Source organism: Halyomorpha halys, unplaced genomic scaffold (genome assembly GCF_000696795.3).
Source record: "Halyomorpha halys isolate HHAL.00 unplaced genomic scaffold, Hhal_1.1 Scaffold1176.1, whole genome shotgun sequence".
Classification (NCBI taxonomy): Eukaryota; Metazoa; Arthropoda; class Insecta; order Hemiptera; family Pentatomidae; genus Halyomorpha; species Halyomorpha halys.
In genome coordinates this window covers 88,262-101,129 of record NW_027111348.1, presented here as the reverse complement: position 1 = coordinate 101,129, position 12,868 = coordinate 88,262, and the positions used below count along the sequence as shown (strand labels likewise).

At 30.4% G+C, this 12,868-nt stretch overlaps 1 protein-coding gene across 2 annotated transcripts in view; it reads right to left on the bottom strand.

Moving 5' to 3' along the window:
* LOC106688686 (sorting nexin-29) overlaps positions 1 to 4,112 on the bottom strand; it is an 18,756-nt gene extending 14,644 nt beyond the window's left edge. The window contains exons 1-4 of one of the 2 annotated variants that reach the window (XM_067049351.1): positions 3,360 to 4,112; positions 2,996 to 3,279; positions 299 to 427; positions 78 to 223 (exon numbers count right to left, since the gene is read on the bottom strand). In XM_067049351.1, the coding sequence (XP_066905452.1) occupies positions 78 to 223; positions 299 to 427; positions 2,996 to 3,279; positions 3,360 to 3,583 (783 nt within the window). In that variant the 5' untranslated portion in view covers positions 3,584 to 4,112. The remainder of the gene's footprint in view (positions 1 to 77; positions 224 to 298; positions 428 to 2,995; positions 3,280 to 3,359) is intronic. The other variant, XM_014433264.3, reaches the window with a different exon arrangement.
* Between the last annotated feature and the right edge of the window lie 8,756 nt (positions 4,113 to 12,868).

Below are 12,868 nucleotides of genomic sequence, written 5' to 3'. Positions count from 1 at the left end.
ATATTATAATATTTATAGTAAGTGTAAATATTATAATAAGTGAGCTAATAATTTAATAAATTAGTAATCGAGCATACTTGTTGAATCAACTCGGTTGAAGATGGAAGGAATGTATTAATTATCTCTTCATTCTTCACAGTATTTTCGCAAATGTCTTCATCGCCAAATGAAATAATTTTCAAATTTGCTTTCTTTTGTTTTTTACTATCAGATTTTTTTTTACCTGTAATCAAAAAAAATTTATGAATATGATTAACAATGCTTCACTTCGCTTGATAAATCAATGATGGATACATACAAGATTCAGGTTGCGTTTCCTGAATAATTGGTTCAATCAGCAGTGATGCATTACCTAACTGTGAATCATTCGGGGCTTGATTGAGCTCTGGTCGATCAATACTAAGAGCAAATAGAATTGATGACAAGCCTAAAAGAAAAAAGAAATTTGATACATTTAGTATTTTTAATAAAACCAAACTTATTTAAAGCCTAATAAATAGATAAAATACTAGCTGTGTTACAGAACAATTATTTTAAATATGATAAATAAAGAATTTATTGCATTTATTTTTAATAATAAACCAGATACACAATACTTTTGGAGGAAGTGAGCCAAAAATGAAAAAAAAATAGTATAAATGTTAAAACCCAGTGACTGGTACATAAGGAACTAACCATGGAAGAAGTAGTTACAGAAGGAGGTTCATAAGTTGAAAGAAGTTTATGAGAGTGGTGATATAGAAGTTGCTTGTTGTGTCATTTATGCGTCACCATCATTTCTAAATGAGTCTACGAATATTAATTTTGTATTGATTCTATTGGTATGATGTAGTCTCAATGAATTTGTATTTTGTCAGCTGTTAATAATGAGTTGGGAAATGAAAATCTAATACTTCATAATTAAAAGTTTAGGGTATGTTAATTTCATAAGGAAATATGCTCTAAAAGATAATTAGTTGCCGGAAATAACTTGCATAAATCTGAGGCTTACTCCAAGAAAAAGAAATAGGAAAAAATTGAGCGGATAAAGCAAGAAAAAAGCAATGAAGGCTATTAGTGGGAAGGAAATTGGCTCAAAAAATCCAAGAAACATATTTTCTGTGTCCATTAAAATAATTAATTCCATATAAATGCAATGCCAAGCGAAATTCAGAGACACTGAAGTAGCTTCAAAGATATCATGGGTTTGTCCAACTGTCTTAGAAAATCAGCTAGTCAACTATTCTTTGTCTATGGAAGTTGATATTTGACCGTTTCACATAGTCTTAGTTAAGGTGATTTGAAGAGAATGGTGATAAATTTCAGCCCTTAGATAAGAAAATTTTTCATCCTTCTCAAGGAGAAAAAGTTCTAAATGAATGTCTTTGTCGAAACCAACAAAATATTTTTAAAAATCGGGGTCTACTTTACAATCCAAATAGGAGATCCAAGTTGACAGATTTTCATGCTTTTAACAAGTGGTAATTTTTGATAATTAAAAAAAAAACATTGTTGATTTATTTTATTAAAAAAAACTCATAACTAAGCAAATTTATTATTTTTTTTTTCAGCATTCAGATTAATTTTACCATACACCTTATAGAAAATATTAACCGAAAACAAATTGGGGATCCACTTATGGTTAGGGGTGCACTTCCTATATGTTTAATACTGCTCAAAAATATTACAAAAGGAACTTTCAATACAATAATACCATAATAATAATGTGAATAAATGATTTCATAGTTTTGTCTTCATTTTATAAATTGAATTGGGATGCATACAAGAAGAATAATTATCATCTAGTTATCTTACACAATGCATACAATGAAGTTATAGATAGGTAATCTGTTGTGGTCAAATGAATTAAGAGCAGCCATTCATTGAAAAATTAAATACACATATTGTCAAAAATTAAATTACAAGTCAAGAAAAACATGATTCAAACGTAATGTTTAAATTAGAATAGAGAACAAAACTTTATTCAAAGACTAGGTCCCTTGGGAATAACTAAAAAGTACAAATAAAAAGAAAAAATATCTGTACATTTACTAATATACAATAGAGAAGCCAAATAAAAGCAGTGATTTGCAGGCTTTGCTAAGTATTGATTGAATTAATTCACTAATAAATTTGTTAAGCAAAGCAAATCAAGCCTTCTTCAAGAATTTTCAACTGTATTGAACTTAATCAATTCAGTATTGTTTTAATGAAAGTATGAATCAATCATAGGGGTATGGGATAGACAATTTAGAACCAAAACAAAAGATTATAACCATAGTAACCAGCAACAAAAGGAAATAAGACAAATAATTAACTAAAAAGCACTACCTATCTCTCGTTCTTATGAATCCAAAGGAGAAATGAATATATAAATAATGATCAATGAAATATAAAAAAAAAAAAAAGAGTAGTTCATTTGTAACTAAACAACTTTTTCATTGATTGTTTAAAAAATATTTTATAATGTATCAGAATTAAGACTGACAGAATAACATAAAACAACCAACAGAAGTGCACTCGTTAGTAATCCAAGATGTTAGATATCTTTTGAAATATTTAAAAAGTATGTTCTTATTTAAACTGCAGTATTCTGCCATGCTCATGCAATTAGATCAATTTGAATAATGATGAAAAATATATATCTGTTTTTAATTCACTACATTATTATAATTTAACAAGATGACTGCCCACTACAATACAACTCATATTATGCGTTCTTAACTAGAATCCCTATTAGGAGTATCTGGTATTTTTTTACGTGTTATATTTGTGTAGCTATATATGATGAAGGTCATATGTACTGTGAAATATAGCAAGTTAACAACTAACTCTCAAAACTAGGAGATAACTCATGGTGGGCATCCTAGACAATAAATTCATACTATAGTTATCTTATAATGAGCAGTTAATATGCTAATAAAATAACAGTGAAAAATAGATATAATCAACCTTCCAATTTTTTCCAATTCACAACACTGAAACCAAAAAATAATGAAATATAAATGTGCCTTACCTGCAGCCATATTTGGTAAAATATTACTCGATTCTTGATTTAGGAGAAATGACCAATCTTCATAATACGTACTGAGGTTAGTACTGTTTATAAGTGCAGACATGTATCTTTCAAGAGAACGCTCATTAATTGCAGATCGAAGCCAGGCTCTTGCACGACCCCGATCTGTCCATATCTGCCTCAACAGTTCATATCTTTCACGCTCGTGGTTTGTTAGCAAGTCCTGGATACAATCCCATAGAGTATACTGCTCTGCATTGCCCAAAACCAAATCAGTAACTTGCCTATAAAATTAAAACATCTCTGTGACAATTAGAATAGTGATAAGATAAGACAAAGAAGTAAATTAAAAGGAATCACACACCTTATTGTTGAAGATTTCTTTTCTAGATTTCTATATTTCAACCCATGGCACAATACCTGTTCTAAAACAGTACACAGAGTTTTGACATGAAAGTCTAGTTCAGTCGCCAATAAACTTCTACCTCCAAATTTCGTTTGACAGCTTTTCACAGCTACAAGCAGTAGTGATTGTAATTTTTCTCGTTCTGAGGCCTTCAGATCGTTTTTATTGACTTCAGATTCCATTTGATTGAGGAATGGTGACTTTTCACTTCCAAAGAAAAGTAAAAATTTTCATATGATAAGGGATGACACATTATCATAATTAGTTATTCTTTTTAAACCTCGAAGGGCATGCTCTTGCATACCTTATCAGCACCATATTACACTAATGTATTAACGTTACTGCGTTGTGAAAGAAAAAAAATCAAAAAGACATAATTTGAATGACGTAACCTTCCTTCCATGATCCAAACAAACACACTGATAGGGACTTCCAAGTTTACTACACAGAGCGCAGCAAATTCCCCAGCGTTTCGTCACGACCAGGTGTAGCAATTTTATAACGAGTTGAGAACTTTATTGAGATGGCTTGAAAAGAAAGTTTCAACAAGAGGAAAGAAAGAATTCAATCAAAAGTAAGCTTAATAAAGTTATAAGTTCGTCCATGAGTTTAAAGGAAATATTTAGTCACGAGTATTTTATTGAAATTATAATGAAGTTAACTGATCATTCAATTCTGGTATAATTTAAATGACCCTCGTGCCAAGGTTCATTCAGTATAATGGATGGAATTTGAAACTGGAATAATGTATTTCATTTTTAAATATGTTATTGGATTTTACAGATGTTGTATCTAATTATATTTCGTTCATCAAGCTTTATTTAATTCAAGAGAAACTATCTTCAGGTTCAATACTATGTAATTGTTTAATTGGACTTTCAATTTAAAAAAAAAATCAGAAAAGAAAAGAATGAATAGAATGCAATACCAAAATTTTACGATTTTCTTGAAGACTTTATTTTTACTGTGATTAAAAATCAAATATTGTAATCTCATTGATCCGAACTTTGGTACTCCGAACACTCCAGTAATCCGAACTAGTCTAAAAAAAAAAAGTTACTTTTTTGAGAAAACTTAGCAGACAATAACATTTTTGTTTTCAAATAAATTTGTACATACGGCCATCCTCAAGGACAATCTTCAATATAAATTCTCACCTCACATCAAAATTTAAAAATTCTTTTGCAGGCTGTTCTGCCCAGGAGAACAGTTTTTCTGGCCGAAAAACAAATAACAAATAAACAAATTTCTGGCCGAAATGGCCGAAACGTTGGATTATTGATGAAATAAAAGTGTTGAGACTATATTGATTTATTTAATAGATAATTACCAGTCTCAAGAAACAGCAGGCAATAACATTTTTGTTTTCAAATAAATTTGTACACGTGTAATGGACATTTTTAACATCCCGATTTTAGGCAAGTTAATGTTATCGTGAAAATCAAAATTAGAATTTTTTTCCGCATTTTCGATATCGGGTAATATAATTCCTATAAAAGTGATTAAATAAAATATGTACAAAACAAAAATAATTATTTCAAATCATGAAGATGATAAGGGATGCGGTCAAAAGAGAACAAAAATAGTTAACAACTATTTATTTTACCAACGTTTCGTCCCACTTTGTAGAGCTTCATTAGGGTTGTTCAAATTTGGAACTATCAAGACTTTAAAAAAATTCTTATAAAACACTTTAGTCGTATCACTGTTTAAGCAAAGCAAAGATATCAGAAATGTATGATATCGTAAACTAGTCCATCGTGTAGCAACAATTCAGATAAATCAAAACCATTAGTGTTTCGGCATGTGTTAGCGGCATTAAATGAATTTATATCAAAGTCTCGGTAGCTCCAAACTTGAACACCCCTGCTGATCAAGCTCTACAAAGTGAGGCGAAACTTAGGCAAAATAAATAGTTGTAACTATTTTTGTTCTCTTTTGACCGCACCCCTGAACATCTTCATAATTTAAAAATAGTTATGTACTTCCATATTGTTGAGTTTTTTTTCAGTTATCCGAATCCCCCCCCCCTGCAGGAATTAGTTCGGATTACAGAGATCATACTGTATTTTCGTGAAAATATACGCGTATACTACAGTTATATTAGTACCAATAGTAATATCTGTAATTTAAAGCCGAAGTACATATCGCTGCATTTCCTTGACTAGTGGCACATCTTAAAGAATTCTTTTTTGCTTTATTTGGAATTGGACGTACTCTAAAGAAAGTGCCATTACTTGAAGAATATTACTTTCTTTTCAGAGGTCGTTCTATAAAGTTTACTAAAGCTATTAGAGTTGTTGCAAAAGATTCGTTAGCATATGACACAATCAATAGAATACATCAAACACACAAAATAAAAAACAAAACAGATAAGCAGTAATATATACATTAGGCAAAAAAAAGTCTGGAAACACTCACGTAAATTTGGCAAGTGTTCTCATGATTAAAGGTATGTTATTTTCCAGAAAAAATCACTCTTATTTTACACATATATCAACAAAAGTTTTAAAAAATTGTCTGAAGTAATAATAATGCGAAATAAGTCTGGAAACATAAATCAAAGTAAATATTTATACATCCATAACTATGTTTTAGAAATTTGTAGGCTCCCATTTATTTTAGATTACTTCTAACAATTGGGGTTTCATTGATCCAATTAATTTATTCCTCACTTCTGCTGGGATTCCCTCCCATTCTTCCAATAAAGCGGTCTTCAACTCTTTGTTTTTCGTCACTTTTCTCCTTACTCGACGGTTAATTTCATCCCATAAATGTTCTCTGGGATTAAGATCTGGGGACTGAGGAGGTGTACTAAGTAACTTGGGTACATTATATATAAGCAACTTCTTTGTTCTCATAGATTTAAGTCATTATCTTGCTAAAAAATGAATTAACGTTCAAGACCCAATTTTTTGGCACTCCCTTTTAAATTGTTCCTAAGTATATCAATATCTTCGTAACACGGAAATTAAAAAAAGAAATCTGAAAAACTCTTTTTTTTTTAGTCGTGTCACTATTTAAGCAAAGCAAAGATATCAGACATTTATGCAATCGTAACCCAGTCCATTGTTCAACACAGATAAATCAAAACCACCAGTGTTTCTAGCGGCTCTTCAAGTTATAAGATATTAATGAATTTAATTATTTTTGGTTGACTACATCGATATGTAGTAGGATCGTGCTATAAATTCTTTATCTAAACCCTCTCTATATAGTGTTTCAAGGTTTGATCGAATGAGAGAAAACCAATAATGCCAAATAAAATTTAGCATTATTGGTTTTCTCTGGCCAAATAAAATTTAGTATCACTTAAATTTTACACACTCAGGACTTGACAATAACCAGTTAACAGTTTATGATTAAAATTTTAAATTTGGTTTGAATTCTTCAAACATTTTTAAAGCATATTTACGTCCCAATATTAGTAGAATAATCCAAGAATAGCCCAATAATGTCAAAACAACTCAGTTTTTCGGAGGAGTGGTTCAAACATTAAACGGGCATGTTGTTGTAGCAATTTATTGGAGAAAACGGCAAAATTTATAATTTTACAATAATTTTGACCGGACTATAGTTGGAGGGAAAATTACGGCTGTTGCATAAGGTTTAAAAAAATATTTTTATATGGAGCTCCATATAATTAAAACTAACTACAACACTAAAAACATAATAAAAAATTATTTAAAAAAGAGTAAATTTACTAAAATAGGAGTCCTGAATGTGCTATTTACGTTCAATAATTAGAAAGAAGTTTATCTTCGTAGGGGTAGCAGTTGCCATGATATTCACCAATACAAATTCACAAGATGTTGGTTTCTAAGTATTCAGACAAATAATATCTCAGGAATCATTAGACGTAAAGATACATATTAGTACCCAAATTAAGGGAAAAGAAGGAAATTTACGATAAATGTATCCCTTTCCTCAAGGAGAAGTTCCGTGAGGGCTTCGGAGAACGAGACTTCAACGTGAGATGCCTCTGGTTCGGAGCCGGTGGAACGATTCCCAGCACAACTAGGAGCTTCATGGAGGAGCTCGGGGTCGATGTCCAGGACGTGGCTAGGGTGACAGAGAATATAATACTTGACTCCCTGGGAATCATACACCACCACATGCATGGGAATTAATGAGTATGGGAGTTTATCCAGAAGTGGGATGGCATGCATGTATCGCATATCTTATTTGTTGTTTTAATTAGTTATTATTTTAAATATTTGTTATATAGGGGAATTTGTTGATCAAATGAAATAGGGGTTGTGAAATAGAAGGGAAAAAAAAAAGGAATAAATCGAAAAACTTGTAGTTAGTTTGTAGACTGGTATTAATTGTAAAAGAAAACTGTGGAAGAAAAAAAAAGAGGTTATCTATCTATTATATTATATCATGTAAAAATATGTAACTTATATTTGTTCAGTCATGGATTGATCAGTATGCTGTGTAATGTAGCAATACATCGGTATTTGGACAGCATGAATGTATAAAGTATTTCTTTCTCTCTCCCTAGTTAAATGTACTAGAAATTTGTTTATTCTCGTAGGAGTTGCAATCGCCATAATAATCACTCATATAAATTCACAAAGTATTTATTGATTTTGATTTTTGAGACATTACTTTTGGTTTATAAAAAAACTCTATCTCAGGAAACATCAGACGTAGAGATGTCTATTAGCACTCAAATTAAAGATGCAAAAAACGTAAATTCTGCCATATCTTCTTCAGCTCGGACGAATCCCTGTTAAGTGGGCCGAAACGTTGCGTTAACTATAGTTTTCTTAATACCTTTATTGACCGCCACCCGGATTATCTTCCTAAAATCTACTTCATACTGTCTTCTTCCAATATGAACAAATATTAATTTTGGTAACTTCAACAGTACTCTTTTACTTTATATCAAATTATTAGTAATTATTGTTAGAATGTATAAAACTTATATTTTATTATTTCTAAAATACTGTAAATTCCAGATGGAAATGCTTTATACTTTGATCATTTTTTTTTCTTAAAAAAATAAATTTTTTTCTCCTTTTTTATTCTTTCCTATATACATATATTAGTTTTCCTTCTTTTCGTACAAAGCCAAATCAAAATTCATTGTATAAATCATTTGATTCTGTAAAACTAATTTTTTTGATAGTAGAAATTTTTATAATACAAATTTTGTTGGTGACCACGTTTTTTTTATCACGTATTAAATAAATTCATACAAAAAGTATTTTTTTAAATTTGTATTTATAGTTTTTTCACTAATAAATGGACATGTGAATTTATATGAGTGAATATTATGAAAACTACTACTATGAAGTTAATAAAATAAACTATTTTATACAGCATATTAAATTAGAAGAAAAATGCTTTACTTGGTCATGCTGCCCAAATATATTGGGTTGCTGTAACACACAGCATACCCATTAATACATAATTGGACATATATAAACCATAATAAATTAACATTTTTCATTTTTCAAACAATAATTATCAATAAACTAAATATGATACTCTTTAAATACATTTATTTTTCTTTACAATAAAAAAGTGTTTTTTTCCTATACACATATATTTGTTTTCCTCCTTCTCGCTTTAAGCCAAATAACAATTTAGCAATACATCCAATACATTATTCCCCCTGTTTCACTCTTTCATTCCTCTTCTCTCCAGTGATCCGCCACAACTATTTAATCAATTAAGCAAATTAACATATCATCAATAGATAGCAAAAAACATATCTGTGGAACAGTTTACTAAAAAAACAATTACGTGAATTTAAAAACATATAAATAAATAAATTAGAATACAAATAAATATGTTGAAAAAATTCAGATGAATACCATCAAAATTAATTCGTATGCAAGTGATGATACAAGATATTAAATCAAGAAGGAATTATATTCTATACCTACTTATGTATTTATCTAATTATTGAAGTTTTTAGTTTCTGTTCAAGTGTTTGCGTTAAAATTTATAATCGAAATATGGTATTTTGATATTTGTTTTTTAAATATTTATTTATTGCTATTTACAACTGTACTGGAGCCCAAAAGCTCAACTTTATATGTCCAGATTGGCCTTATTACAGTCTTGTAGATCAGTCTTTTGTAATGTGTTGGAAGTTTAGACCGTTTGTCTAGTAAGTGCTGTAATAGTCGAAATCGAGGAAGCAGTTTCCTGTCTTTTCAGTCTGGTGTGAGGATTCCAGGTTAATCGTTTGTTCAAATGTAGTCCAAGGTAGCGGATCTGTTCGACAGGGGTAAGAGTAACATCATTAAATGAAACTTTACGACGAAGGGTAAAGGTGATTTGATGGGATTTGTTGGAATTTATCTCAATCCTCCAATTACGACACCAATCTTCGAGGGCTGTGATATGGGATTGGAGATTTAATTGATATGGGATACAATTAATGGGTTATTATTATCAGCGAGCACACATGTGTCATCGGCAGACGTGGTGAGGATAGTGTTAGGATTGGTTGGAATGTCAGCTGTATAGACGGTGTAGAGGATGGGACCAAGGATACTACCTTGAGGAACACCAGCGGACAGAGAATAGAGGGATGAATAGGAACCATTCTGGTTTACTTGGAAAAATCTATCAATGAGAAAGGAACGAATGATGAGAAAGTGTGTAGGAGGTAGGAATTTACGGAGTTTGTAAAGCAGTCCCGGGTAGCCAGACTCGATCAAAAGCCTGTTCTTCATCGAAAAAGACTCCCGTGCAGTACATTCCGCGCTCCAAAGAAGACGAGACTACGTCCACTGCACGATGACATTGCTGGATAGATAAGTCGGATTTTCGGGAGAGAATGGAATAGGTATTGGAGGTGGAAACACGGGATATGATGTTGAAAAGAACTCAAAAATGAATTTTTATAACTTTTGGAACAGCAACTATTTTTTATTTATGGTCATCAACATAAACTCCTCACTGTATATAGTTTTTATTAAAGTAATAAAAAATTAGTGTGAAATAACATTTTTGTTAATCTTCTCATGGGCTCTTGGACTTACTGCATGAAGTAAGCCAATCTACTGTATGCAGATTAGCCGATGATTCATGAATATCAGGCATAATATTATTGAAGCAGCAATGACTCACGTCTGGATTTATCCAGTTTCGAGAACCCTCTCCGCGAGTTGTAGTAAAAATGAAATCTCTTCTATATTTATTTTTTATTTTATAGTTTTCTAGCTTTAGAAAATGTCCACAATTTATTCTAGTGTATAAGTTAGTAAAATACAGTGTAGTCTCGTTATTTCGAACTAATTGAAGCAGGGGAGTATTCGGATTGCTAAAAAGTTCGGATTAAAGAAAGCATTAAGAAAAATGGTGTAAAAAATTCAATAGTATTTACTTACATAACTATTTTTATTTATTTACATCAAACCTCAAACTATTACATATAACTCAAACCTATGCAAGGTTGGCAATACTATATCCTACCCTAAACAGAAATTCCATGCTAAAACCAGAAACAACTGTTCTGGCTGTGAAGTCTGGGAGCGGCATCCTTTACGAAAAGGAAAAAACTACAATCTTTTCAAAATAAAGTCCTAAGAATCGCAGTTAATGCTCCTTGGTTCATAAGAAATAGCCAATTGCATCGCGAATTACAGATGGAGTCAATAGAGGATTATATCAAAAATCGTTCATGAAGTTCCACTCCCACTAACCGACAGTTGGAGGAGCAGTGACCTACAACCTGGGAAACCCAACCTAAATCCTAAGACTGAAGCCCAGACTGCTGCAGGACATTTTGTTATAAATTTTAATAGATATAAAATTAATTCATAGTCACACTACCTCTATTGTATTTATTCATTTTTTTTTCTCTTTTCTTCTCTCTTCCCTTTTTCAATTTAACTTGTTTCTTTTTACTATTAGAGGGCAATTGTTTGTTTTATTTAAGTGTACCAATATCATTATTTTTTGTTATTAATGTTACTTTCCCCTTTTATTAAGAAGCATTATTCTTATCTATTTCTTTTTCTTTTCTTTTAATAACAACACTGTGTATAGTTAGGGGTACCTTTTGTACAAGACAATCCCCCCCCCCCATAATCAACTGTTAAAAATATATATATAATATAACGGTTATATCAACCATGTAAGGCCCACCAGGCCTATCTGGTATAAAATAAAAAACTATTTTTATTTTTTTTTTTGGAGGGGGGGAGGGAGAATTTTACAGTTTGAAATTTTAAAAATCAATCGTTTTTAAGTTGGTTTTTTTTTTTTTCGTCAGGTGCTATGAGTCTTATAACATAGTTAGTCACTAGCCGTATTTTGTGCGACTACACTTTGTTTTCTTTTACATCCTTTAGTGCTAAATGATGAGTTAATTTGCTAAAATTATGAATTTTTTCCCCTACTTCCTTTTATATAATCATATATTTTTAGTTAGAAAAACTGTTGGATTATAAAAAACTATATCTCAGGAACCATTAAACGTACAGATATCTATTAGCACTTAAATTAAAGATAGTTTAATGTACTATGAAGCAATTTATAGCAATTTACTTGGTAAGAGTAGTAGTTTTCATGATATTCACCATTATAAATCCGTTAAATATTGATTTCTAGTTGAAAGGAATATGGTCCGGGTGCGGTCAAAAAAACTCAAATAGTAGAATTATAATATTTTAATGAGCCAACGTTTCGCCCCACGTTGCAGGGCTTCTTCAGGGCTATTTTGACGGGAGTCAAAACAAAAAATTTCTAGTTGTTTGGACAAAACTTTAATTTGATGATAAACTATATCTCAGGAACTATTAGATGTAAGGATGTCTATTAACGCTCAAATTAATTGTTTACCATCAATTATTTTTTAAACCTATTTATTCGAGTGCTCTAAACTCTTCTACTGCAGTAATTGTTTTGTTTCTGCTTTGAGAGAGAAGGAGGAAAACAAATATAGGCATATAGAAAAAACTTTTTTTTGTTAAGATAAAAAAATTGTATTTGAGGAGTATTGTATTTAGTTTATTGATAATTATTGTTTGAAAAATGAAAAATGCTAATTTATTATTGTGTATATAAGTCCAATTATGGATTAATGGTCACGCTGCGTATTACAGCAACTCAATTTATTTGGGCAGCATGGTCAAATAAATCATTTTTCTCCTAGTTTAATATGCTGTATAAAGTAGCTTATTTAATTAACTTGATAGTAGTAGTTTTCATAATATTCATTAATATAAATTCACATGTCCGTATATAAGTGAAAAAAGTATAAATACAAATTTTAAAAAATAATCTTAGTATTGATTTATTTAAAATGTGATTTAAAAAACCCATCAAAATTTGTTTTATACATATTTCTTATATTAATTAAATTAATTTTATAGAATCAAATGATTTATACAATAGATATTATGTATTCCTAATTCTAGTAAAACATATTATGAACATAGGAGTTACATTATCCGATATCTAAACTGTGTTAAAATTTCCACTTTTGATTTTCGCAG